This window comes from Bos mutus, chromosome 2, assembly GCF_027580195.1.
Source record: "Bos mutus isolate GX-2022 chromosome 2, NWIPB_WYAK_1.1, whole genome shotgun sequence".
Lineage (NCBI taxonomy): Eukaryota > Metazoa > Chordata > Mammalia > Artiodactyla > Bovidae > Bos > Bos mutus.
The window spans coordinates 56,339,919-56,366,563 of record NC_091618.1 but is presented as its reverse complement, the minus strand read 5'-3'; the positions used below and the strand labels follow the sequence as shown (position 1 = coordinate 56,366,563).

The following is a 26,645-nucleotide window of genomic DNA, read 5'->3' as shown; positions in this document are numbered from 1 at the left end:
TTTTTAAGAATTGACTCTGTTAAAAGGAAACATATTGGAAAGTGCTGCATGCTATAAAGAGAAAACCTATTTTTGCTCTTAATATTTGTCAGTTATAGTCTCAAAGTGAAGTTTATCTTTATGTGGATGGATATATAAGTGGAAAGGGGTTATAGTATTAGTGATAGACCTTATAGAGCTTCATAGTAAGTTTTATATGTCACTATAGATGAAGTATTTTTCTACAGAAAGTGTTTAATGCAGTGTTCTGACACTGTTATTTTAAAGTGATATTTGTTTTTTATCAGTGTGTTTGACTTCATATTTTTGCACATATATACTCCTTTTTAAAGGAGTCAGGACTTAATTTCAGGAACAAGATTTTGTTTTTGTCTTTATTGTTGTTTACTGCATTAAGGGACTTGTTTTGAATTTAAATTCCTTTGTATCCCAAGTGGAAATGTTTAGAATAAAATTACCTAACTAGACTTGAAGCTAATATGTGCGAAGCACTTATAAGTAGAAAAAAATTTTAACACATACTAAGTAAATTTTCCTGTCATTAGTTTCAAAGTGACTTTTAATAATACATGAGAATTATGCAAAGTTGACAAAAATAGAAACTTCCGTGGGCGTCAACATGAGTAACATGGAGCAAAACATCAAATGGTGGTGGGTGAAAATGCTAACAGATTTTAATAACATTCATCATTGAAAAATACCATTTTATAGCTTGGACCTTTCTTCACTCAAGTGCACTAATAAATTATGTATGTTGCTTGAACAACTAGCATTCCTTTGGACCATTGGACTATGAAAGTCTCCAACAAGAACTTGCTTTAAAAGAGACAGTATGGAAAAAAGTGTCACCTGAGTCAAATGAGGACATCTCTACAACTGTAGTATATAGAATGGAAAGTCTGGGAGAGAAAAGCTAAAGAAATGGGTTCTAGTTTCAGAATGTTCTTCATTTAACCTTTCAAACATCTTTAGTTTTTTTTGCATACTATATTTATTGAGTTTTTTGTGCTTTCAACCTTGGGTGCTGGAGCCATAAAGCTTTTTTTTTTTTTTAAGTCTTTGTGTAAAGTTAATAGATTAAAAAGTGGATTTGTCAGTCTTTTAAAAAGTATAAATAAAGCAGATTTACTTTTTTTTTTAATGAAAAATTTCTTTAAATTTTTTCTTGGTGTAATTAAAATTTTAACTATATGTAGTCAAATAATCCCATTTTAAAATAATAACAGAAATTTGTAATTTCTTGATTCTGAAACCCGCACATTGAGCTCACAAATTTCATCACATTTTTTTATTTTCCAGTTTTAAAATTGACATGGTGTCTCCAGTAGCAATATGAAGTATTTCTGTGCTAAATACAAAAATAAAAAGCCATAATTATGATTTCCAAATTATTTAATATAGCAGCAGATAGATTTGCTTTACTTTTTTTTTTTGGCTTTAAATTTTTTTAAATTTATTTAAAATTTTATCAAACACTTTAAAATATCTTTGCTTTTTCACTTTCAACTCCTTTGTTCTGTCAGAATTGTTATGTACAGGAGTGTCTTATGTTACTAAAGCATTCCAGCCAAAGAATTTCTGATGTAAGATAATGACATGTTTCACTGTTAAAAACCTATAATGGTTACTCAGAAGGAGCAGCAGTGACTGCCTTCCAAGTGAAATGTTTACCTGAACAGTTTTATTTTCATATTACCCACGTAACTTTTTCTGTGTTATATTTAAGTGTGAATGGTGAATTTTGGTTTTTAGCTTTTAATAATTATAATAATTTCACAAATGCTAATGAACTTTGCAATAAATTATAATTACATCTCATAAAGCTTGTTTTATTTGAAAGTAGTTAGGAAATGAATTCAGTATGAAGATAGTAAGTATGCTACTAAAATGCCTGTTAGATTTTAATCCTTTTGTTCAGTTATAATAATGCAATATTGAGAATCAAAACTTGTTTTTAAGAGGACTATAGGTTCAACACAGCCTAAATTTGAGATAATTCACAATGTTTAAAGTCTGTCTTGACAAAGTAATTGTAAAGTTTTGTAGGATCCTATTCATACTTCTTCCTTCCTCCATATACTTCTCTGTTTCTCCCCACAGTTCCCAAGAGCTTCAAGATTTTGGAGGGACAGGGATGGAGTCAGAAGGAGAACTTGATAGTTTCTTAGTGTCATGGCATACATGGTGGTGTAGGGTAAAGTCTAAAATAGTAATTACAGTGTAGCAAAAAAGTATTTTCCTAGATGGTTTAGATGCAAGTGCAAACACAGATGTAGAAAGTCTTGATTATATGAGTTTGGGAACTATGATATTAGGAAAAGAAGTTCTCTTCCAAACTTGTTTAAAAGCCTTTTGGCTCAACTGAAGTATTAAACATATGTAAAAAATAGTTATGCAGTAAGTTTTAGAGGATATTAGCCAAGGATTTTATGGCTAATTGTTCCTCTGATGTGCAGATGCATATCCTAACTGGATGTTTCTGATTTGGCCATTTACATGAGAGTGGTGTGTCTGTTCTCTCCATACATTTATACCTTAACTCTGCTATACCTTTGAACAGTGATTCATATTAATTCACAGAGCTATTTGTGGTTTGGGGACTTGAATGTCTTTAATTGGTAGTTTCCCAAAAAAAGGCTCCCCTCTCCCACACTCTAATTGTTATATTTTACTGTTTCATTTGGAGGTGGGTTTTACTTTATAAAATGAAAATTTCGTGTTTCATATTGTATCCACGTTTGTACAGATTTCAAAATGATGTTAATTTGTGTCATTTACTATGTTGATAAGGCTTAAATACACACCAGTGGAGAAGGGTTTTCTAAGCTACTCATCCTGTTAAAGATGAGCATCCAGAAGTTTTTGTAGGAAGGTATAAATGGAAGAAGAAAGATACTGTGAATAGGTCCTCAAACTTTACTTTAAAAAAAAAAAGAGGAAAATCTTTGCCAGATTTAAAAACATTATTTTGATTCTTTCAGTATTTTAAATACCTTTTCAAATAAAGTTATTGAAAAGTACCCAGTATTGTTGAATTTAATGTTTTATGCCATTACTGATTCTTGATATTCAAGCATTTTGAAGTTAGCGTATTTGTTTTTCTTTTTTTTCCATCATTAACATTTCATTTGAAATGCATATCCTTTCTGAAATATTTTATTTTTAGCATAAATGTTGTGCATTTTATCTTAGTGTTTGGATTAATCCATTTGTGTTATTTAGCTTTCTTTTATTTGCTTTGTATATTAATGTACCTTTTATTTTCCAGTATGCCTACTTTTTGTATTGTACAATAAATTTATTTTAAGCTGATTTTATTGGTTTTTTTTAATAAAAGCAACTCCAGCATTTTAAGTATAACAAATGGAATTTTAACTTTAAAAGTCATGCTTTATGAAGATATAATTAAAATGCTTTATAATTTTAGTTAATTCTGAGACTTCTGTGAAGAGAAACTATAGAAATACTCAAAGGCTTCATTTGATTCTCTTTTTTTTTTAATGTAGTATAGTGTTGGTGGGTTTTTTCTTACTTTCGGGGAGGATGTTTTTCAATTGGTTGTATTAGAAGTATTGAATAAAGACTTTTTTCCTAATTTTTTTTTTTTTGTTGTTTTTCCACTTAACGACTTAGGGAAAAAAGCTCTCCTCCATTTACAGATTCTGTTTTCTGAGCAAGAACATCACTGATTCACTGTGTAATTGTTGCTTTATCAGTTGTCCAGAATAGGAGAAATGTTGCTAAAATCAAACAGAGTATTATTGCGTTAGAATAGAATTGTAAGCCTCAGTAGAATTTATGTTGAGTAGAAAAACTGTAAAACTGAAATTCACCTTAACTACTTTTTAAGAAATTTAATTTTCAGAAGGAACTTAGTATAGTTCTACAGTATGGTCCAAATTATAATGTATGTGCATTGTAGGTCAAATAACAGTACTTTAAGTTTTTGTTTGAAGAAATTTTCCATTCATGTCTAGAGAAACATCCCAAATATATTGGTGACGTTTTTAAAACTGTTTGAAGGGAAAATACTGTTCTTTATAGAAATTTCTATTTATCTGTGGCATTTTTTTCCATAATGTTCGTTTGGGACTAGTAAATAGGGAGTTCCAGTGTCATGATATATTCAGTTTGTAAGTTTGTGATCACTAGCTTTTAAAGATACATTTGGGGTTGTTTTGTTGTTGTTTTTAGTCCCTTTGAAACAGGTAACTCAGAGAGCTTGGTCTGAAAGTGCAGTTTCATAGGCATGCATGTGTGTGGAAAGAACCACTGAATATATACTGATATTGTCAGTCTGTATCATGATAATTTATATACATGTATGTGTACGTGTATATAATAGATGTCTATATATTTATGTCTTTATCCATCCATTCATATTCTGAAAACCAGTACCAGTTGTTTCTACACAGTATGTCCTGTATAAATGGTTCATTGATCTAGGTTTTGTTGTAGAAGAACTTTGAATTTTTGCTGACCCAGAACTTATAAAATATAGCATGTTTTACTTGTTTCAGTTTACCTTTAAAGATATGTGGTTTCTGTTTTGCTCCCATTCACTATTAGCACTGTTAAGAGAGGAGAATAATGATATTGGAGAACTCCACAAAAGGGAAAGCAAGAACATCAGATTTCCTGTGGAAGCTGACTTTAGTTTCCAAAATTATTATATGGAAGGATTGTATACAACTTAAATAATGGACTTCTTAGTTACAACAGTTTACTCTATGGAATAACTTTATTCCAAAACTTGTGCACATTTTTTAATTTTTTAATGAATAACATGCTTTCTATTCAGTTCTTCCTTTACCATTTTATATTAAGTGTAATATTTAATTAAAACCAGATGAATTGGAGGTGGGGCTTGTTATGATTCATCATGGCCCATCCCTCAGATTTTTACTCAGATTTTTTCAGAGTAGACTTTTGTCCATTCACTGTCATGTAGTTCAAAGCCAAAATTATGCATGAACATAGATTCAAGTATATCAAGTTCAACCACTTTTATTTTAAATTGTAACACAGTTACATTTGCTTTCTACACTGTTTAGAAATGGAAGGAATTTAATCCTTTTTTCCCTCTCTCTGCCCTAGTTGTAGTTTATTAATGTGAATAGCATACAGTGCACATTGAAGAAGTTTAGGAATATACTGAACTTCCCTGCTGGCTCAGATGGTTAAAGAATCCACCTGCAATGTGGGAAGCCTGGGTTTGATCCTTGGGTTGGGAAGATTCCCTGGAGAAGAGAAGGGCAGGAATTAACACTGTCTTAGTCTGGAATTCTTAATTCTTAAAAATACTGTAAATCTAGGACAAAATTATCCAGTATAAAACAGAGCTCGCAAAACTTGATTTTTTTTAGAGTTCTTAAATAGTAATAGAAAAGGTACTTACTTAAAAAAAATATTAAATAGACTGATGTAAGTCTTTATTTAATGAATTGATTCTCTTCCTGTAGTTTAAAAATGTTCCTTTCTAAATTTATGTTTTATGAGCATATGAAAGGAAGTTTAAGGTTGATTAGTTTACCTTATTGTAGATTGTTATCCTAGTAATTTTAATAAGTTGTAGCTATGGAGATTTTTAAGATATGTAAAAGATGTAAAACCAGTGTTGATCACAACTTTTATAATGGTTTCCTAATCCATTTATCTTTAATTAAAATGAATAGACTACTAATTAGCACTTGGCACATTGCATTTTTGGTATTTTGGGCATAATATACAAAACACTTCTTGTTGGGAACTGTTACATTTGGTTACATTAAAAAAAAAATGAACAAGTAATGATCCTTGATTCCAAGTACTTTGATGAACTTGTAAGCAGTCCAGCATGGAGGCTCAAAGGAAAGAGTAACAAAATGACAAATTCTGGCAGTTGATCTCATAATGTTGGTATTATTATTAGACTTTAAACTTTAAATTTCATCTACTAATTTGGAAGTATTTTAGTTACAATCTCAGTGGTAAAGAACAATTTTGGTATACTTAAGTCAAATTTTAATATCTGAGGATCTTATTTTTCTGGACATAGTATTATCAAAAAAATAATGATTTTTATTTCATCAAGTAAAACCTTGCTAAAATATTTTCAGTCCTAATGTCTCAGCTGGTTGAAATTACCTGTTTGGAAGGCTTAGCTTTTAAAAGGGAAAATTCTTACCTGAAACAGTTTTAAATTTCTATTTATTATATTTCTGGAGATTTTTTATATAGTGAAAATCTCTCCTGCCTAACAATTCTACTTGAAACTCTTAGTTATAATTTTAATTCATATCCTATAAATAGCTGAAGAATTTCTTTTATTTTTAAAATACAGTTCAGCTGTTCTAGGTCTTTGTTCTTTAATTTACTGTAGTTTTGTAATTTATTAGAATCACATGGTTGAGCTGGAAAGGAATCTTGAAGGTTATCTACCACAAATTCCCATTCCTCCCAACCCGCTTTTCCAGGTAGCACCTTACTTTCTCAATTAGCACATTTACTCCCCCCACCTTCTTTGATAGGGTTGGTTTATTTTATGTATTTTGGGACAGCCTTTTATTTGTTGGTTATTTTTATCTTGTGTGTGTGTGCACGCACATGCACACTAAATCACTTCAGTCGTGTCTGACTCTTTGTGACCCTGTGGACTGTAGCCCACCAGGCTCCTCTTTTCATGGAATTCTCCAGGTATAATTGGCAGTACTGGTTAATATGATTGTAAGTTATTTGGCAAACTAATCATCCCATCATTGTTTATTAAAACTAATTGTATTTTTCTAATATATAGTTATATGCCACATTTATAAAGACTAATAAAGCTAGAAATGTATGTCACAAGTATACAGTAGTTCTACAAATAAATCATGACCCCAGAATCTTTGAAAGAAACTAAAAGGGTAACAGAAATGTGACTCTAAAAATAAATATTGCACCCTTGGCTTTTTAAAATAAATTGCTTTGAGATTAGGCTAAATATATAAGTAAAAAAGATTTTCAAGTACCGAAAAGGTTATTGGAGTTCCAAAAATATGTTTTCTGGAAAATTTTTTTTTTCCAGTTAGATTTTCCCATCACATACTGTGCAAAATACCTAGCTAGTTCCATTGTTTCTGCTTTAGATATTTGGTTCTTTTGAGTGGCTTCAGAAAAAGGCTCCGTAGTTGCCTGTTACTTTATTGTGTGTATTATCCTCAGTATCAGTATACTTTATAGTTCTGGGATTTTTTTTTTTTATGAAGGAGATATATATTGCTGTCCTTGAAATGCATTAATTTTTTAAAGAGTTGATTTAAATGTTAAAACTTTATTATTATTCTTTAAAAAAAAAATCTACTGTTTCTTCTCAAAATTTAAACTTGTCTAGGAAACTCTTCTGCCCCCAAGTTTGTATAAGTGAGACCCTGAACTTTTAAGAAACTGACTCATTCAGTATAAGCTTGCTTGTATTGAATGCTTGCTTTCGCGTTTTATCTATTAAATTAGAATGATGCTGAAATACTAGCATTAGTTACGCAGATATAACTATTCATGTTTGGGTATTCCATTGTAAGATCCAAATTAAAATCATGATTTTCGGTCTCTTGTTAAACTTTTCCTTAGCTTCAAATGACGAGTTTTCATTGTTTTGTGTGTGCCTTTCATAAATCATCCATAAGGATCACTACAATTCGTCCTTTGAGGGGATAACATAAAACTTAAGTCTTTTATCCATTAAGGGGGATTAATGATGGATAGAATTATATCACTTATTAATTTAATTACATCCAAGGTCTGTTTTGTTTTTTCTTGTAGTCTTTCAAAATTAAAGAATCCTAATTGAAAAACTCAAAATCTGTTCATCTTGAGTATTGTTTCTTTTTCATCTTTTCCTAACAATAACTCATTTTGGGCTTAAAATGAAATAACTTTAAAAATTATATCAGAGTTGCTCATAAAATAGGCTTTTGTTTTCAGACCTTCATATTGCTGGTAGGTTAATTTCAAAATCGTTACATGTTGTTAACATTTGTCACTCTACTTTTATTTTCTTTAAAATGTTATTTTTTTTAATTCACAATTGATAAAGTATAAACATCAATATGATGTAACTTGTTGGTAATTTATTTTACAATTGACTTTGAATACATGCATCTGTGGATCCAGGACTGTGTAGAAGATTTATAATTTACAGAAATGAACTAAATAATATTTTCTGCTTTGAAGTGAAATGAATACATGTTACAGTTTCTGCAGAATGGAACTTTATTGACATCCTTTGAAGTTGTAGGACAAATGATTTTGTTAAAATTCTTTTCACTAATACCATTAACCCACTTAATCATACCAATAAAATATTTCTGCCTAATGTTTCCTCTTTTTACCTGAAGGAGAAACTTCAGAGAACAGTTTTCATGAGGCAGGAAGTAGAGCTTAACTTTCTATTACCTGTTTTTGAAGTGTTTCTACTAAAGCATGCTATTACAATAGTCATTGTGTGACATTTTTTATTTTTCACCTAAAGGAGAAACAAGGGAGAAAAAACTAATTGCAGTGTTTTTAGCCAAGTAATAAAAACTGAAGAAGCTTTAATTTTTGTCTCTGTTGTGCAATTTTATTTTGTATCCACTGTATATATCTGCCACAGAACCATCACTGTTATTTATTTTGTATCCCTTACATGTTGGACTTTGTACTGTAATGATCTGCTTGCTTTCATGTTAGTATAGATTTACTGTGTGTGTAGGGCCTTTTGGATGTAGAGCTGCTATTGTTTGCATACTGTGTTTTGTAGTTTTTGCTATGCAAAAGTTCTTACTGCCATTGTGAGGCTTAGAATTTTGTGTTAGTTAAGAATTTGGAATCTTCTGCAGAAGTTTTTGATAATTGAAACTTTTGGTTTACCTAGCATTTTTTTCACTTAAAAAACATCAGTGAGTGCTGGGCAGTTAGTTGGGCATACAATTTAAATGGGTAGCCTGATGTGATATCCTATGGGCATGAATTTTGAGTCTTGATTTGCTTTTCTTTTCGTATTTACACACACACTGTTCAGGCAGTATGTTAGGTGTTAGAGATGCTGCTGTAAGAGGCAAAGTTCTTCTCCCTATGATGATCACAATCTGTAGAAGCAGGGAGGGTGCCTCCATTCTATAACTCTAGGATTGACAGTGTGGAGTTTTCTGTGCTATATATGAGGAAGCACATTAAACATCACTGGCATCTGAATATCCTTGAGCCCTCAAACAAACTTCTAGAACATTTCAGATTTTCAATTTTATCCATTGTAAGTTTGGCTCATGTACAAAGAAAAAAATAGCCAACATTTTGATGTCACTGTCAGCTTTTTTTCAATAAGTAATGATTATAGATGTTGACTTGTCTATAAATAATGCCAAATGAGTTTGACATACAATTTTAAGGCTCAAGTCTAATGTAGGTAAAGGAGATTTTTGTGTATTGACTCAGTCTACCACTTATTTTCTAGTATTCTTTAAAAATCTCAAATATTTTCAATTTGATCAGTTAATAAAATTCACCCTTCAAATCCTGACATCCATTTAAAAATACAATTATCTGTTAACCCACTCCTACCAAATAGATGACTAAATGTAAGCATAAGAGTCTAAACATGAATTTTTTTAAAGTTCACTTTAAAACCATCTCATTAAGCTTCTTGTTGACTGTGTATGTTCAGCAGAATATGTCACTAGGAGAAAGGACTGGTTTTGACTATGAAGTAATTACCTTTGTTCCTTCTGATCAGAAAACTCTGCAATAGCTATCTTCATTAAGTTGCTGGCTACAATGCACAAAAGCGAACAGGTTTTACAGGACTTGGGGCCAAATCTAGTGACCATGTTGTAATTAATTTTGCGCTAGACAGCTGCTTTTGTAGAGATGCAATGAAAAGGGAGAAAGGCGGGTACTACCAGAGAAGTTTGAAAGTGTTTTACAAATAACATACAAAATCGGTGCAGAAATTTATTCTTTTGTTCATTTGCCTTCATGCAGTAATTATGGAGCAGCCACTACAAGCCAGGAATTGTTTTGTCTTCTGGGCAAGATCACAAGACACAATCTTATAGACCATATACACCAGGAGTTAGTATAGCAAAAAACAGGCTAGATAAGTAATTGCATAAGGTAATGTCAAATAGTGTTGTATCTACAAAAAAGAACGTATGTCACTGTTCTGTCTTAATAATTTGAAAATCTCAAACTTTGTTAAGCAAGCACTCCCCCAAAAAGCTAAATAACTTCAGTCTGTTTCATTACATTGTTAATTGTTTAATGAAGTAAAAACCTGACTCACCTGGATATCTGGGAGTTAATGACCACCTGGACTACTTATTCATAGACAGCTTTTATTTTTTTAGAATGTTAAAAACAAATTTTTAAGTACAGTAAGCAATAAAGAACTTCTTTAAGAAGTGATACTGTGATAATAGCCCGTTTGCAATATTTCTACCTAATTCTGATAGACTCATTTTTTGTTCTAGAAGTTGGTTTGGGGTCTCAAACACAGTGCTTTAAAATTTTGTGTCATATTTTTGAAAAAACATAACCAGATATATATACAGTTGATCTTTAACAACACAGGGATAAGGGGCCCTGATCTCCCATGCTGTTGAAAATCCACATACAGCTTTACAGTAGACCTTCTGTGCCCTTGGTTCTGCATCCATGGATTCAACCAACTGGCAGATTCTATAATACTATATGTAGTATGTATTTATTGGGGGGGGGGGACATACAGATGTTGACCCACACAGTTCAGACTTGTGTTCAAGGGTCAGCTGTGTTCACCCATTTCCCCCACCCTCCGCCCCCACCTCTTGGAACCACCAATCTGTCCTCTATATCTATGAGCTTGTTTTTAGGTTCCAAATATGAGAAAGATCATAGTATTTGCCTTTCTGTGCCTTACTTCATGTAGTATAAAGCCCTTGAAGTCCATCTGTGTTGTCTTAAATAGCAGGGTTTCCTTCTTTTTTATGTTTCTATACTACTGTGTGTATACGTGTGTGTGTCACAATTTTATATCCACTCATCCGTTGACAGGACTGTGTTTCTGTGTTGACTATTGTAAATAATGCTGCAGTGAATGTGGGGGTGCATATATCTTTTCAAGTCAGCACATTTTCTTCAGTAAATACCCAGAAATGGAATTGCTGGATCATACGGTAGTTCTGTTTTTAATTTTTTGAATGACATCCATGCTGTGCCATAGTGGCTGTGCCAGTTTACATTACTACCAACAATGCCCAAGGATTCCTTTTTCTCTGTATCCTCACCTACTTCTGTTTCTGTATTTTTTTGATAATACCCTATCAGGTGGGATATTTCATTGTGGTTTGATTTGCATTTCCCTGATCATAATGCAGAACATGTTCTCATGTACCTCTTGGCCATCTGAATGTCTTTGGGAAAATGTCTTTTTAGATCTCATTTTTTAGTTGGACTTTTTTAATGTACTGTTGAGTTGTATGAATTATTTACATAGTTTGGATATTAGCCCCTTATCACACATGGTTTACAAATATTTTCTCCTATTAAGTAGTTTGTTTTTCATTTTGTTGATGGTCTCCTTTGCTGTGCAGAAGGTTTTTCGTTGGAGGTAGTCTGTTTATTTTTGCTTTTGGTGTCGGATTCAAAAAGATTATTGCCAAGACTCATGTGAAGAAGCTTACTGCTTGTTTTATTCTGGGAGTTTTATGATTTGGGGTTTTAGTTTCAAGTTTTTAATCCACGTTGAGTTCGTTTTTGGGTATGGTATGTGATAGTGGTCCTCTTTTATTCCTTTGCATGTAGCTGTCCAGTTTCCCTAACACCATTTATTGAAGAGACTGTCCTTTATTGTGTATTTTTTTGCTCCTTTGTTATAAATTAATTGACTATATCTGTGTGGGTTTATATCTGGGTTCTATTCTAATCCACTGATCTCTGTATATGTTTTTATGCCAATACCAACCTGTTTTAATTAATATAGTTTTTAATATGGTTTGGCATCAGGGACTTTCTCAAGATTGCCCTGAATATTTTGGATCTTTGTGGTTCTGTGCAAATTTTAGAGGTGGTTTTTTTCGGTTTCTGTGAAAAATACCATTGGAATTTTGATAGGAATTGCATTAAATCTGTATATTACTTTGAGAAGTGTGGATGTTTTACCAGTATTTTAGACCTTGAACATGAAATATTTATCTGTTTTTGTTGTCTTCAGTTTCTTTCATTAATCTTGTAGTTTTCAATGTATAGGTCTTTCATCTCCTTGGTTTAATTTATTCCTAGGTGTTTCATTCCTTTCAATGTAATTGCAAATGAGATTGTTTTCTTAATTTCTCTCTTTTGATAGTTTGTTATTAGTGTATAGAAATGCAACAGACTTTTGTGTATTGATTTTGTATCCTACAACTTCAGTGAATTTGTTAGTTCTAGCAGTTTTCTGATGGAGCTTTTAGGGTTTTCTATGTATAATATGTCTTCTGCAGATAGTAACAGTTTTACTCTTTTCTTTCCAGTTTGGATTTCTTATCTTTTTCTTCTCTGTTTGCTTTGTCTAGAACTTAGAGTACAATATTGAATTAAAAATAGTGAAAGTGCACATCTTTATTTTCTTTATGATCTTAGAAGAAAAGCTTCCAACTTTTCACTATTAAGTATGGTGTTAACTGTGGACTTGTCATATATGCTCTTTATTATGTTGAGGTACATACATTCCCCACTTTGTTGAGAGGTTTTTTTTTTTTTAAATCATAAATGGATGTTGAATTTTGTCAAATGCTTTTTCTGCATCTATTGAGATGACCATATGATTTTTATCCTTTATTTTGTTAATCTAGTGTAACACATTGACTGATTTGTGCATATTGACCCATCCTTGCACCCCTGCAGTAAATCCCACGTGATCACAGTGTATGACCCTCTTAGTGATTGCTAAATTTGCTTTGCTAATATTTTGTTGAGGATTTTTGCATCTGTAATCATCAAGGATACTGATGTGTCATTTTCTTTTTTTGTGATGTCTTTTGTCGGATTTTGGTATTGCGGTGATGATAGCCTTGTAAAATGAGTTTGGAAGAGTTCCCTCCTCTTCCAGATGCAAAAGATGCACTTTCAGTCCTTTTGTTTGCCTTGTCTAAATGTCTGTTAGCTAAACTCAATTTATTAAAACTTTTATAAATCCTGATTTTTCACAGAGATCAAAGTTCAGGGCTTTCATTAATCCTTTTTATGTATAATTGTTCAATGATCTGGAACTTCATTATGCAAAAATGAATGTATCTTTGTTCACATCTGTACTTGTTTTTAGTATAAATTTTTTTTTTTGGAAACCAATAGAATGAGAATGATTCAGTGATGAAAAAAATGAAATATTCTATCATCATTTAGAGCCGTTTACAGTTGTCCTTCTATATGTTTAATTTTTACTTTAATGACAATGGTAACTGTAAGCAAAAAAATCACAAAAACATGCCATATATACTAGATCATGAAGAAACAATTTTGTTATTAAAGTGTATTTTAAAAAATAGCTTCTTCCTTTCCCAGTGCACTTACTCTGGCAGATGAGTGGTAAATGAATGCATTTTCCATCTGTTTTCTCCCAGAATTGCTTTTATAATAATGTATTAATGTATAATGTATTTGTACCAATAGTGTGGTACAAAAGTGGTCAGACAGTCCATTTTTTTCTGTGAAGTTGCTTTCCCACTTAATGTAGCTGTAAGAAAGTAGCTAAGACTCTTCTGGCCTCTGGGTTTTCTCTTCAATATTGTTAGTCCCTGTTATACTTAGTTACCAAATAGTTTTACATCTCTTCTCCACCAAGAATTTTGTTTTCCTCTTATGTGTGTTTTCTCCTCTTTCCTGCTACTATATGTAGGTCCCCCATCAGTGTCCAATATTAGATCCCTTTATATAAATTAATACATAACCTTTAAAATTATTTTTTTGTTCTTCCTATTAAGAACTGATTATCTCAGTATTTATTAGTTTTTGTTTAAATCGCATAACAGAATTAGTTCAAGGTATTTAGCCAACTTAACTTGGCAGAGTAGCTCAGATTTTATATAAATCAACTTCAGCGTTATCTTATTATTCACTTATGAATTAGTTCTTCATTCAACCAATGTTTATTTATTGCTTCTTATGTTCAAGAAACTGCAAAGTGCTTAAGATAGGCAGCAGTTAATGAGACAAGTACAATACAGCTCTTGGTGTTCGCAATCTAGAAGGGGATGCAGATATATTGAATAAAGAATTACTAAAATAATTTAATATAAGTAATTTCTTCATACTGATATATGTAGTTCTAGTTTTTTTAACTGCTGTAAAGAAGGTGAAATGGTATATTCTGTGACACTGTTTTTATATACCCATAACAGACTTTATGAGACAAATACACAATGTAGTTAAAGTATAAGAACATGCACTCCAGTTTTCAGTGAAGCTCACCTCTAGGCAGAAAGGGAATGGATGCAGGAGAAACATCAATAGTAAGCTGTATCTTTAATTCATCTTTTAAAAATACTAATCAAATATGATAGATGAAAGAAAAGTACAGAGTAGAGTGCTAGGAGAGGGTATAACATGAAAACCTCATTTTACCTGGATGATTCAGTATCGTTGTTTTCCATGGAAGGTAATAGTTAAATTTAGAATGAGTTAGAGGAAGGGTTGTTGTTTGGTCGCTAAGTCAAGTCTGACTCTTATGCCACACCATGGACTGTATCCCATCAGACTCCTCAGTCCATGGGATTTCCCAGGCAAGAATCCTGGAATGGGTTGTCGTTTCTTTCTGCAGAGCATCTTCATGACCTAGGGACCAAACCCCCATCTCCTGCGTTGGCAAGTGGATTCTTTACTGCTAAGCTATCAGGGAAACCCAAGAGAAAGGGTAGAGTAGGATTAATAGGATAGTCTGGTTTTAGAAAGGCCCCAGGACAGAAAGGAGTTTATTAGCACATTTAAGAAAGTGAAAGTAAGCAAATGTGGTGAGGCAAGGTAAGTGGAGATAGGCCCTAGATGTGTCTTAGAAGATCACATTATGTAGGGTTACCCTGCATCCGAATTGTTAAGTGTCCTAATTATAAAGTGGACATTCCTAAAGTCCAACACCGACGATTGCTTTTGAAATCTGCATTTTTATTAAGCACCCTAGGTGTTTCTGCTGCAGTTAGTCCTCTGAACACAGTTGGGCAAAAATCTATGTAGGGTTTTATATGCCATTTATATGTAGGGTTTTATATCCATATTGGACTGACTATTCATAGTGCAGTTGGAAACTTGACTTTTTAGAAGAGACATGACATGACACTGCTCTACGGAGAACAAATTAGAGGAAGGCAAGAGTTGAAGTTCTGAGCCCAAAATGAGATGTGGTAGTGGTTTAGAATAGGGCATTAGAAGTGAAAAAGGTAGATAACAGGTTTTAGAGATGAAATTGACAAGCATGTGTTGGATGCTTGTCAAGTATTTGCTTGTCAAGCAAGTATTTGATGGATAAAAAGATGAGATATCAAATTGACCACCAGGTTTTTAGTAGAAACAATAGGGAGGATGCTCCTGCTTTACTGTGATGGAGAAGTGAACTTTGTGAGTACAGAAAGAAATTCATTTTGGTTTTGACAGTTAAGGATCTGTTTGACTCTAGAAATCAGGAGGTTGATTAACAGTGGTTTAGACAAATGGGATTATTTTTCTCATATAACAAGTCTGGGGGTAGACAGTCCAGTACTAGTGCCATCAGAAAGGTATGCTCTGCTGCGACCATCCTTATTGTCTGCATGTTAGACCTCATGCCTGCGACCTTATAGTTGCCAGATAGGTGTTTCATTCTTGGTCTCTCTTGTATGGTCAAAGTAGAAGAATAAAGGAAAGAGTGACACCTAAACCATGTGAAAGAAATTTCCCAGAAACCCATATACTCACTGGCCAGACTAGATATAAGGGAATCTAGGGGATGAGTTTTTAATTAAGACTGATTACTATCCCTAACAAATAAGAGATTCTATTAGTGCATACTGACAGGGTAGGAAATGGATAATGGGTAGGCAGTTAGCAGTGTGTGAAAGGTAACATCTTTTTGGCATGTCTGTATTTATGAGATGTCCAAGTAATGATATTGAGTAAGTATCAGATACAGGTCTGGAATTTAGAAGAGTGGTCTAAGCTGGAGATAGAATTTCATGAGGGATCAGTCTGAAAGATTCAAAGCTGTGGGGACGTATGTGAGATTGCTCCAGGGGACAGTGAAATGAGAACGAACCGTAAGAAACTCCCATTTTAAAAGTAGGATAGAGTAGTTCAGTTCATTTCACTCACTCAGTTCTGTCCGACTCTTTGTGACCCCATGGACTGCAGCATGCCAGGCTTCCCTGTCCATCACCAGCTCCCGAAGCCTACTCAAACTCATGTCCATCACATTGGTGATGCCATCCAACCATCTCATCTGTCGTCCCCTTCTCCTCCGCCTTCAGTCTTTTTCCAGCATCAGGGTCTTTTCCAATGAGTCAGTTCTTTGCATCAAGTGGCCAAAGTATTGGAGTTTCAGCATCACTCCTTCCAATGAACATTCAGCACTGATTTCCTTTAGGATTGACTGGCTTGATCTCCTTGTAGTCCAAGGGACTTTCAAGAGTCTTCTCCAACACCACAGTTAAAAAGCATCAATTCTTCGGTGTTCAGCTTTCTTTATAGTCCAACTCTCACATCCATATATGACTACTGGAAAAACCATAGCCTTGAATAGACGGACCTTTGTTGACAAAGTAATGTCTCTGCTTTTTAATATGCTGTCTAGGTTGGTCATAACTTTCCTTCCAAGGAGTAAGCATCTTTTAATTTCATGGCTGCGGTCACCATCTGCAGTGATTTTGGAGCCCCCCAAAATAGCCATTGTCTCCCCATCTATTTGCCATGAAGTGATGGGACCAGATGCCATGATCTTAGTTTTCTGAATGTTGAGCTTTAAGCCAACTTTTTCACTCTCCTCTTTCACTTTTATCAAGAGGCTCTTTAGTTCTTCACTTTTACCATAAGGGTGGTGTCATCTGCATATCTGAGGTTATTGATATTTCTCCCAGCAATCTTGATTCCAGCTTGTGCTTCGTCCAGCCCAGCATTTCTCATGATGCACTCTGCATATAAGTTAAATAAGCAGGGTGACAATATACAGCTTTGACGTACTCTTTTCGTGACTTGGAACCAGTCTTTTTTTCCATGTCCAATTCTAACTGTTGTTTCCTGACCTGCATACAGATTTCTCAGGAGACAGGTCAGGTGATCTGGTATTCCCATCTCTGTAAGAATTTTCCACATTTTGTTGTGATCCACACAGTCAAAGGCTTTGGCATAGTCAATAAAGCAAAACAGATGTTTTTCTGGAACTCTCTCGCTTTTTTGATGATCAAGCAGATGTTGGCAGTTTGATCCCTGGTTCCTCTGGCTTTTCTAAATCTAGCTTGAAAGTCTGGAAGTTCATAGTTCATGTACTGTTGAAGCCTGGCTTGGAGAATTTGGGGCATTACTTTGCTAGCGTGTGAGGTGAATGCAATTGTGTGGTAGTTTGAACATTCTTTGTCATTTTGAGATTGGAATGAAAACTGACCTTTCCCAATCTTGTGGCCACTGCTGAGTTTTCCAAATTTGATGGCATATTGAGTGCAGCACTTTCATAGCATCATCTTTTAGGATTTGAAATAGCTGAAAAGTGGCCAGAAAAGAGAAAATCCAGCATAGTATAGTATCAGAAGTCAAAGGAGGGGAGTATTTCAATAAGTTCTTAACCATCATCTCTATCAAAGCCAAAAGAGTGTTAAGATAAGCGGTGTCCATTTACATCACTTCCTTTCTAATTTTCATTCTTTTGGTGTTAAAATGTCTTTTTATTTAGTAAATGATAATAGTAGATGGTTGGATTGTTTTATTGTTTGCAGTCGGGGACAATAAACTGTTGGTAGCCCATACTGGTGACTTCCTTTTCACCTTTTAAGAATATTTTATTGGCTTTGAGATTTAAAAGTCAGAGAACTATTTGGAGTAGAGCATGTTTGGCAACTGATAGAAAAGATCCAGTAAAGAAGGAAAGTTTGAAGTAGATACAGGAGAGTGGAAAAGGACAATAAAGTGAGATCCCTGGAAAGAGATGGAGCTGTCAGTGCAGGTGGTAGATTAGGCTTGTGGAAGGAGGAGCATCTTCTCCAAAAAAGCAGGTCATTGAGCGGCAAGTAGGTAGGTTTATAGTCATGGTTGGAGGAGGTCGAGAGATTTTCTGTCTGTTGGTTTCCATCTTCAGGCATATGAAAGAAGGCTTTCTGCTAAGAGTGAGTTGTGGGCTTGGCGTGAGGCCATGAGATTTCAGAGCATGGAGAAGATAGGAAATGTTTGTTCTTGGAGAGAGGGAGAGAGAGCTGAGGGAACCATGGTGACGTCAGAATACTATTGAGGTTGGTAGCTGTGGATTTATAGTGATGACAATCTGTTCCGTTTGGCCTCCCACCACACCCTGCATCCTATGGCTGCATCCCAAATTTGGGTTTGCGGAAGATCAGGCAGGATTTTTAGAGCAATTACCAGAAACATTTTAACAACAGGGTTTGAAATCTACTTTAAACCCCGCCTACATAGAAGGCAAGCTTTTAGGGTCTTTCAGACCTAAAAGGTCTTTTTTTTTTTTTTTTTTTAATTTGGTTCATTTACAGAATTTTCAACTAATATAGATTACACTAACAAGTGAATTCTGGGTATAATTTTGTCATGTCCATCCTCTTTGCTTCACAGAATAAAGTATTACTAATAAGAATTATAAATGTTTTAATATAGTTAAGTGTAAGCAGTCTTATGATAAGGTCTAATTATGTGTATATCTAATGTTACTTACTTTTGAGGATCTTAAAAAAAAATCCTATTCTCCAGGAACTACTTACATTGTATGCTGGAGGAACATTGTCTCATAACTTGAATAGTAGTCCAAACATCTGTGAAAGCATTTTGAAAAATTCAAAGCACTAGAGAAACAGATATTGTTAATGTACCTGTTGTCCGTTGTCTATAAACACACATGTTGGACTTTTCACAATAAAAGTGTGAAATGAACATTAAAGAATATAGAGAATTAAATATGACTCTCTGGAGACTGATGAAAATGACAGATTTTTTTTTTCTCTAATAGCAATCAGTAAGAATGTATTGTGGTTGGAATAACTGTAGAATAGTCATGTATGTGTACATTGGTTGTGGTGGTAGTAGTCAAGGCATGCAAAGGAATGACAGGTCCTTTAATTCTAAATTGAAATAATTCTGTCTATTGCTGCCAAAACTTTGTTTCAATTCTCATCAGAAAGAGAACACTATCTGGGAACTTGTTTGTATTTCCTTATTTTTAATTATAATTTATACCAATGTAGTATCTTACAATTCCATTGGCCCTGATCCTGATTTTTTAAAAAGTAATATATACAAACATTTGGTGAACAGTTTATTTCCCTTTTATTCTTATTCTCTGTTTCTGGTTTCTTTGATTCTTTGGGGTTTTACATACTTGTCTTTTTAGTTAATAATAATAGTAAATAAGCATGACACTTGATCATGCCACAAGTGTGGCACCTTGTTCTCTATCTGAACACTAACAAATGCTAACTAATCTTTGTGGGGTGTTATAAATATTCATTTGTATAAGGGAGGAAGAGACACAGGAAGATCGTGAATATAAATGAAATTTCGATAGTTTTCAATGCAGTGCAAATATTCTTAGGTCTGCCACATGGAAAATGTACTTTGTTCTTCAAAGGCATAGCTGTCTTTGCCCTGCTTATTTCTGTTTTTCTCATATTTGCTGCTTGCTTCTTAATTAGAGTGTTCTTTGTCGGCCCACACAAAGATATGTTGTGAGTTACTTTTATACTTGGATATAAAAGGAGGGTTGCTTGTGAGCCCAACGATATCATTTTAGACCATTCATTGGCATTTACCAGAATAATATGAGCCACTGAGATAAGAAGTTTTTTGCTGCCAGTGCTGTGTGTAGCAGTCATACTTGCTCTATTCACATTAACCCAAAACTCATATTTCATTTTTAGAGACTTGAAGAATGAGGATACCTTGTTGTTGTTTTTTTCTTTTTTGGCATTGATATACTGAATTGAATGATTTGTCTTGTTCCCTTATTTTGTCTTCAGTTGAAAAAAAAAAAAAAAAGTACCTCAACAGAAAATTAGTATCTCTGATTTCTCTATAAATTGCTCCTTAGTTGCTATTTTCTGATTTTCTGTCACAACATATTTTAGTCTTGGTTCCATATTGGTGAGGAAATCTCATCTCAGGTGTTGTCAGGAAATCTCTTGGCCCAGTGAATACTGAGTAGAGGTTGAAAGAACACTGACCCTGGCGTCAGGCAGTCTGGGCCTGAGCCCTCATTCTGCCACTTGCCAACACTATTCCCTTGCTCAAGTTCCTTTGAATAATACTAGGACAATAACACTTTAAAGCACTTATTTCAGTCGAGGGAGAGTAGGTGCTACGTATTAGCTATTTTGCTATAAATAACATAATCCTAATTATTTTGTCTTCATGGGTCATTAGATTTCTTTGATATAATTGTGACTTCTTAGTTTAAGGGTAAGTAAAATTACTTCAAATTATTCTCCTCATTGAGAAATTTTGAAAATAATATGTTGAGAGTTTATCACTTGACTGATCAAGAGCAAAAATGCAGTGTTTGGAGCTGCCATTTTGAGGTTATATTTTGTAAGTGAAATTTCTATAATCTTTTTTTTTTTTTTAGAGTAAAATTTGTAGTTTATTCTTCTCTACTAAAATTATGGTATGAGAATCTCCTGCATTTGTGTAGAAATTTGGAAATATGGTCAGGAAATTACAGAGCTGTTACATGAAGGATTTTCTCTGATCCTCTGATCCTGTCAGTTGGATTAGTTCTGTCTCTGTATATAGTAACAGTTGTCTCTTGGTGTCCTCGGAGATTGTTTCCAGGATTCCTCCTTGTCCCACTGCAGATAGTCAGCCCTCTGTATCCACATATGCGGAACCCATGGATATGGAAGGCCAACTATATATTAATAAATGTGTCTGAATAAGTCATTGGAAAGCTTAGGAACATATGGCCTCATACTCAGCCTATAATTTTATTTTACACGTGCATATGAATGTTAAATAAACTCAGCAGTAAGGGAAAGAGAATATCTTTGATCACATACATGTTGTAATGGTTTATATTTCTACCCTCGTCAGCAAGTGATTAATTTACATTTGCTGGAAACTTAAAGTTTTTCCTCAGCTACACTATATAGCAGGCTTGTATTTTTTAACCTGACCTTAAAAATATTTATGAAAGAAGGCTGAAAATTTATTTTCATTTAGAGGCTATAAAAGGCCAAGTTGGAAGTAAACTTTTAAAACAAAATTGGAGGTGGAGTGATGATGGTTTATTTAACAGATGGAGAAGAGTATCTGTTCCACAGCAACAGATACTGTAGTGAGCTAGAAACAAGAGAGCAGCTTACATCAAACCAAACGTGGTAGCAACAGAAGGATGGATTTTCAGTTACCTGCTTTTTCCATTAAAGCCTTTCCAGAAGGGTGAATTTGTTCTCTGTATGAAGACAGAGTTAAAAAAAAAAAAAAGGCTAAACCACAGTTTTTGTGGTTGGTAATAGAATTGGAAATAAAATACTTGGAGTAAAGTGTCATGCTAGTGATATCAGTCTTCCCTCCCTCCCTCATCATCTCCTTTCCCATCTCTGCTCCTACTCTTCCATGTTTCCTCCCTTCTTTCCAGTATTTAGCAAAGAATCTTTTTGGGTTAAAACTGGGTTGCTGATTAGTCTCTTAGTTGACTTGTATCCTTTGGATAACAGTCTGTGTGTAAGGATTCACATTATCATGGTCTACTTGTACACAGTTAGGAATGTATCCCAGCTACATTACTAATTCATGTGCTATATGGCCTTGAGCCAAGGCCTTTAACCTCAGTGGTAGTAATAAATACCAGTTTATCTATAATAATATTTTACAAACCAGCCCATCAGAGATGTTTGAAAACAATTATAATTTTTTAATATTTACTTTTTCAAAGTCATGCACTATATAAATACAAAGTAATATGCTTATGTAATTCTCATAATTGCTACTTGTACAGAATCAGGGTATTTGGAAGACACAAAAGTCAGACAATTCAGCTTTTAAATAGGCTCAAAATAAATAGAATGATAGGACTGAAGAGAGGAATGTCATGTTTTAGGCTTGTAAAATTGATAGAATCTATAACTGCTTCTAGGTTTTTTGGGAAAATGTATGATTTTGATATGCCAAGCATGCCTGTGTTAAATGAACTCATGTGAACTGTAACATTTTTGTTCCACTCTTGTCATAACTTTGTACAAATAAACTAAGAAGGTTGTCTGATTCTGGCAGGTTCTGAGAAAAGATATTTGATAAGGAAAATGTAGTAGTGCTGGAAAGTCTGCAATATGAAAGGAGAACTTAGCATTTAATTTCTAAATTTTTAGTGGCTGCCTGCCCAAGTGAAGTTTCTTTTTACTAGGGGGAGGCATACATGAAACAGTCCTTGATTTATATGGACCACTGTTCTGCTATATAAGCTGTGTTTCTTTGTACTGAAGAATGATTCGTCGAAGAACAGGTTCCATGCCTCTGGCAGTTAACTGTTATTTAATTCACTGTTTTCTGAACCCTGGCCTTCTTGACAGGTATTTTAAAATTTACATAACTCAGGTATCCGTTGTGAAATTAGAATGAGGCTTGATCAATGGTTAGTACACCTGCATCCTTCACAGCAGTTGGCTTAGAGTTGGATGAGTCATCTTATAGGATGTCCTCCTCCTCTAGTTTGGTTTGTCATAGTAGCCTTTCTAGAGTATGTCCGTTTGAGGAGAATTCATGGAATGCTTTTAACAGACCACGAAGCATGTCCCTAAGGGAAATAATACTCCATCTGCTGTCTCAATACAGTAAAGCTGTTGCATTTTCTTTCTTGGCATTCTACTCATACCTCATTTATGCAAACCTTAAAAATATAGGTGGTTATTTGCTAAAGAAGTGTTTGTACTTCCAGTTTTAATTGGTGTCCATTGTGCCTCCTAGTGTTTTTCTCTCGGTGTGAATGACACTTGTTTTATATTTCCCTCTGAGCTGAAACACGCTTGTGAATAAAGTCTTAGTAGCATACCCTCAAGAAATTGATTATACTCTAAAATCAGCCTTTCTTGGGCCTTATTAATAAGGAATTTTCAGGAATTCCCTGGTGGTCCAGTGGTTAGGACTCTGCATTTCCACTGCAGAGGACAAGGGTTCAATCCCTGGTCAGAAAACTAAGATCCTGCAAGCCATACAGCACAGCCAGATTTAAAAACAAAATAAATTTTCTTTTAGCACTTTGGAAATATTAAATAAGTGAATAAGTGGTACCTATTACATAAATAAAATATCTTCAGACTTGCTTGGTCTAAATTCAGAATTTTAAAAGGATGTGGTTCATACAGACAGCCACTGAAATACATCAAGGGTTTATTGCTTAGGATAATAAATGTTAAAGAATAAGAACAGTGGGTAGTTAGCATATCACTGGTATGCTCATTGGAATTCTGGATTACTCTTGAGTAGTGGGGGAGATGAGAAACACATACACTAAATGTGATAGTGCCATGGTGAGGCAGATATAATGGAAAGAGATGACTTCTGATTTAAGAAATTGGCATTACAATTAATTACAATTAAGAAATTGGTCTTATAGAGAAGGTGTTAAGAATAACACCACAGTGAGAAATGGGTGGAGAAAAGATGCTTTCAGGAAATTAGTATGTATAGCAATACTGTAGTTTAGTAGGAGCAGAGGTATCTAACTGATTACAATTACTCCTTGGCACATGCTGTCACAAAGCCCTGTGTGGGTAACCAGCAACAAGCTACATGGGTAGTAGATGCTAGATGGGATGCTTGGGGTTGGGGCTTTCAAGCTTGCCCTTGAAGAAAGGGAAGGATTTGATTAGAAATCTCTATGTTCCAATGAAAGGGGCACAGGCATAAGATAGAAACAAAGATAGTAAAACAGACCAGTTTTACTCTGTTGAGTTTGCAAGAGACAGCCAGCTACACTGAAGAATCTTAAATGCAAAGCTAATGAATTTAAATTATCAGGAATGATTTGGGAACTTCTTTTAATACTCCCTTGCTGAGAAACATTTAGTGATCACAGCAAAGTTTTGAGAAGATGATTAGACATTTGTGAAAGTTTTGGAGGGCGAAAGGACTAGAAGCAGAGGCACTGGTTAGGAGGACTAAATAAATGTACTGATATTTAAGAAGTAGAAGTCAAGGAGGTAGAAGAATCAATAATGATTACAATTAAATCAAAATGGGGGTAGCAATTTGAGTATTTGCCTTGGGAGAGAATATTAATTTAGTTGGTCAACACTTTTTTAATTGAAATACAATTGATATATAGCATTGGGTAAGTTTAACTCGCACAGTGTGTTGAGTCAAATGAGTACTTACATGTAATAGGCACTGGGCTATAACGAGGAAGGGAAAATACAGGGTCTCTGCCCAGGTGGACCTTTTGTTTAGTGAGGGAGACAAGAAACCTCTATGTGTGTGAGAGAGAGAATAAGTCCTCTGAAGAGAGAAGTAAGGTAAGGGATAGGCAGTGTTTTAGGGTGGGTGAGATAACATTTGAGTAGAGACCTGAGTGAAGTGAGGAGTGGAGCCTTCTCACCACCTGGGGAAAGAGTGTCCCCGGCAGCACCACTGCACATGTAGGCCTGACCACCCCTAGGACCAGCAAGACCACCACCTGGCTGGAGACAGCTGCAAGGGGCAGCAATGTAGGGAACAAGATGCACAGTGTATCCAGGGAGTAGGGCATGTAGTGTCCTGAAAGCCATGCCAGAGAGTTTGGATTTTATTCTCAGTTTGATGGAAAGTCACTGGGAGTGCCGTTTTGCTATTGCTATTGCTAAGTCACTTCAGTCGTGTCCAACTCTGTGTGACCCCATAGATGGCAGCCCACCAGGTTTCCCCATCCCTGGGATTCTCCAGGCATGAACACTGGAGTGGGTTGCCATTTCCTTCTCCAGTGCATGAAAGTGAAAAGTGAAATTGAAGTCGCTCAGTCGTGTCCGACCCTCAGCGACCTCACGGACTGCAGCCTTCCAGGCTCCTCAATCCATGGGATTTTCCAGGCAAGAGTACTGGAGTGGGGTGCCATTGCCTTCTCCGGGAAGTGCCATGCGTGGTTTCAAAAGATCCCTGTGGCAGCCAAGTTGAACACGTGGAAACAGTTAGGAGGTAGTCCTCCAGGTGAGAGAAGGTGGTGACTCAGAGCCTAGGGTGATAGTAATGGAGGTGGTGGAAGTCCAGATATAGTTTGGAGGTAGAGCAAAATTATTTGAGCTAGGTGTGGGTTATGTGAAGTAGAATCTAGGAATACCCACAGAGTTTATGTGGTTGGTTTGTGGAAGTTAGAGAAAGCTAGTTCTGCCTCTTGTGCAGACCCTCAGCATGTTTGTTTAAGGAGGGCTCCCTTCCTCCCATAGACATACCTGGGCGCTGGGTCCCACAGCTGGGGGAGAAGAGCACAGGCTGAGTACCCCTGCTTGGCCAGGCATACTTGTGGGGGGGCTCAGTGCATGCTATCCAGTGCAGCAGCCCTGAATCATAACTATCTTTGGCCTGAGCAACTGGGTGAATTGTAGTGTCATCTGAGGGACTCGGGAAGAGAAGCTGACTTGAGGTGAGGGAAGGTGGTGGAAATCAAGTTCCATCTTGAGCTGAAGTCTGAGATGCATATTAAACATCCTAGAGGCAATGTCAAGTAGACAGATGGATATGGACTTGTGGAGGCCAGGTAAGGAGTCATCAGGGATGCAGACAGGTTTGCTGTTTTTGAGTTTGAAGTGACAGCATGACAAGCAAGTGGAGCTCTAGAATTCAGGTTTGAGAACAAAGATTTAGATTACTTCCCAGATGCAGACTGGGAAGTCATTCTGCCCAGAGGGATATATGAAACACATTTGAGGGAAATTACAGTGAAAAGCAAGAAGGTGGAGACCACTTTTGGAGTGTTACCAGGCAGTGAAAAGTGGGAAATGACTGCAGAGCGGCCAACGTGGGGAAGAACCTGGTAATCAGCCTGATGGAAGAAAAGAAGTGAGGGCGGGGCGTGTTGGAGAGATCAGAAAGAATCCAGGCTGAGGGAGGCTGCTAAAGTTTGAGAGTACTACTGAGAGGGAATAGTAGGTGTGAAGGTAATTTGCAGGGAATTAAAAATATACTTTCAGAAAATATGCACTGAAAGGAGGTAACAGTGGGGTTGTGTATTGGTTTTTCAAAATAGGATGGTCGTGTCTGATTAAGGCAAAGATAAGGGAACCAGTGGAGGGACAGAAGAGAGCATAGATACTCTAAGCCAGTATTTTGCACAACAGAGGAAGGAGAGGTGAAAATTTATCATCTTTAATAAAGTTGTGGTTAGGGTCATCTGTTATGGGGTCACCGTTGGAATTAAAGATCTGAAGAAAGTATGAAAGAACCAATAAGGGGGAAAAAATGGTGAAGCAGCGATGAAAGACTGGTTAGAAATGATGGAGAATCATTTGTAATAGTCCCATCATGTTTTTCTGTGGGCCCAAGAGCACGAGGGAATT

At 35.0% G+C, this 26,645-nt stretch overlaps 1 protein-coding gene across 3 annotated transcripts in view; it reads left to right on the top strand.

The window, feature by feature from the left end:
* Positions 1-26,645, top strand: part of GLS (glutaminase) — an 88,273-nt gene that overhangs the window by 52,862 nt on the left and 8,766 nt on the right. The window contains exon 15 of one of the 3 annotated variants that reach the window (XM_070389004.1): positions 771-12,717. The exons of 1 other annotated variant lie outside the window; for it this stretch is intronic. In XM_070389004.1, the coding sequence (XP_070245105.1) occupies positions 771-917 (147 nt within the window). In that variant the 3' untranslated portion in view covers positions 918-12,717. Of the gene's footprint in view, positions 1-711; positions 12,718-26,645 lie in introns of those variants that run through there. One more of the 3 variants, XM_070389013.1, reaches the window with a different exon arrangement.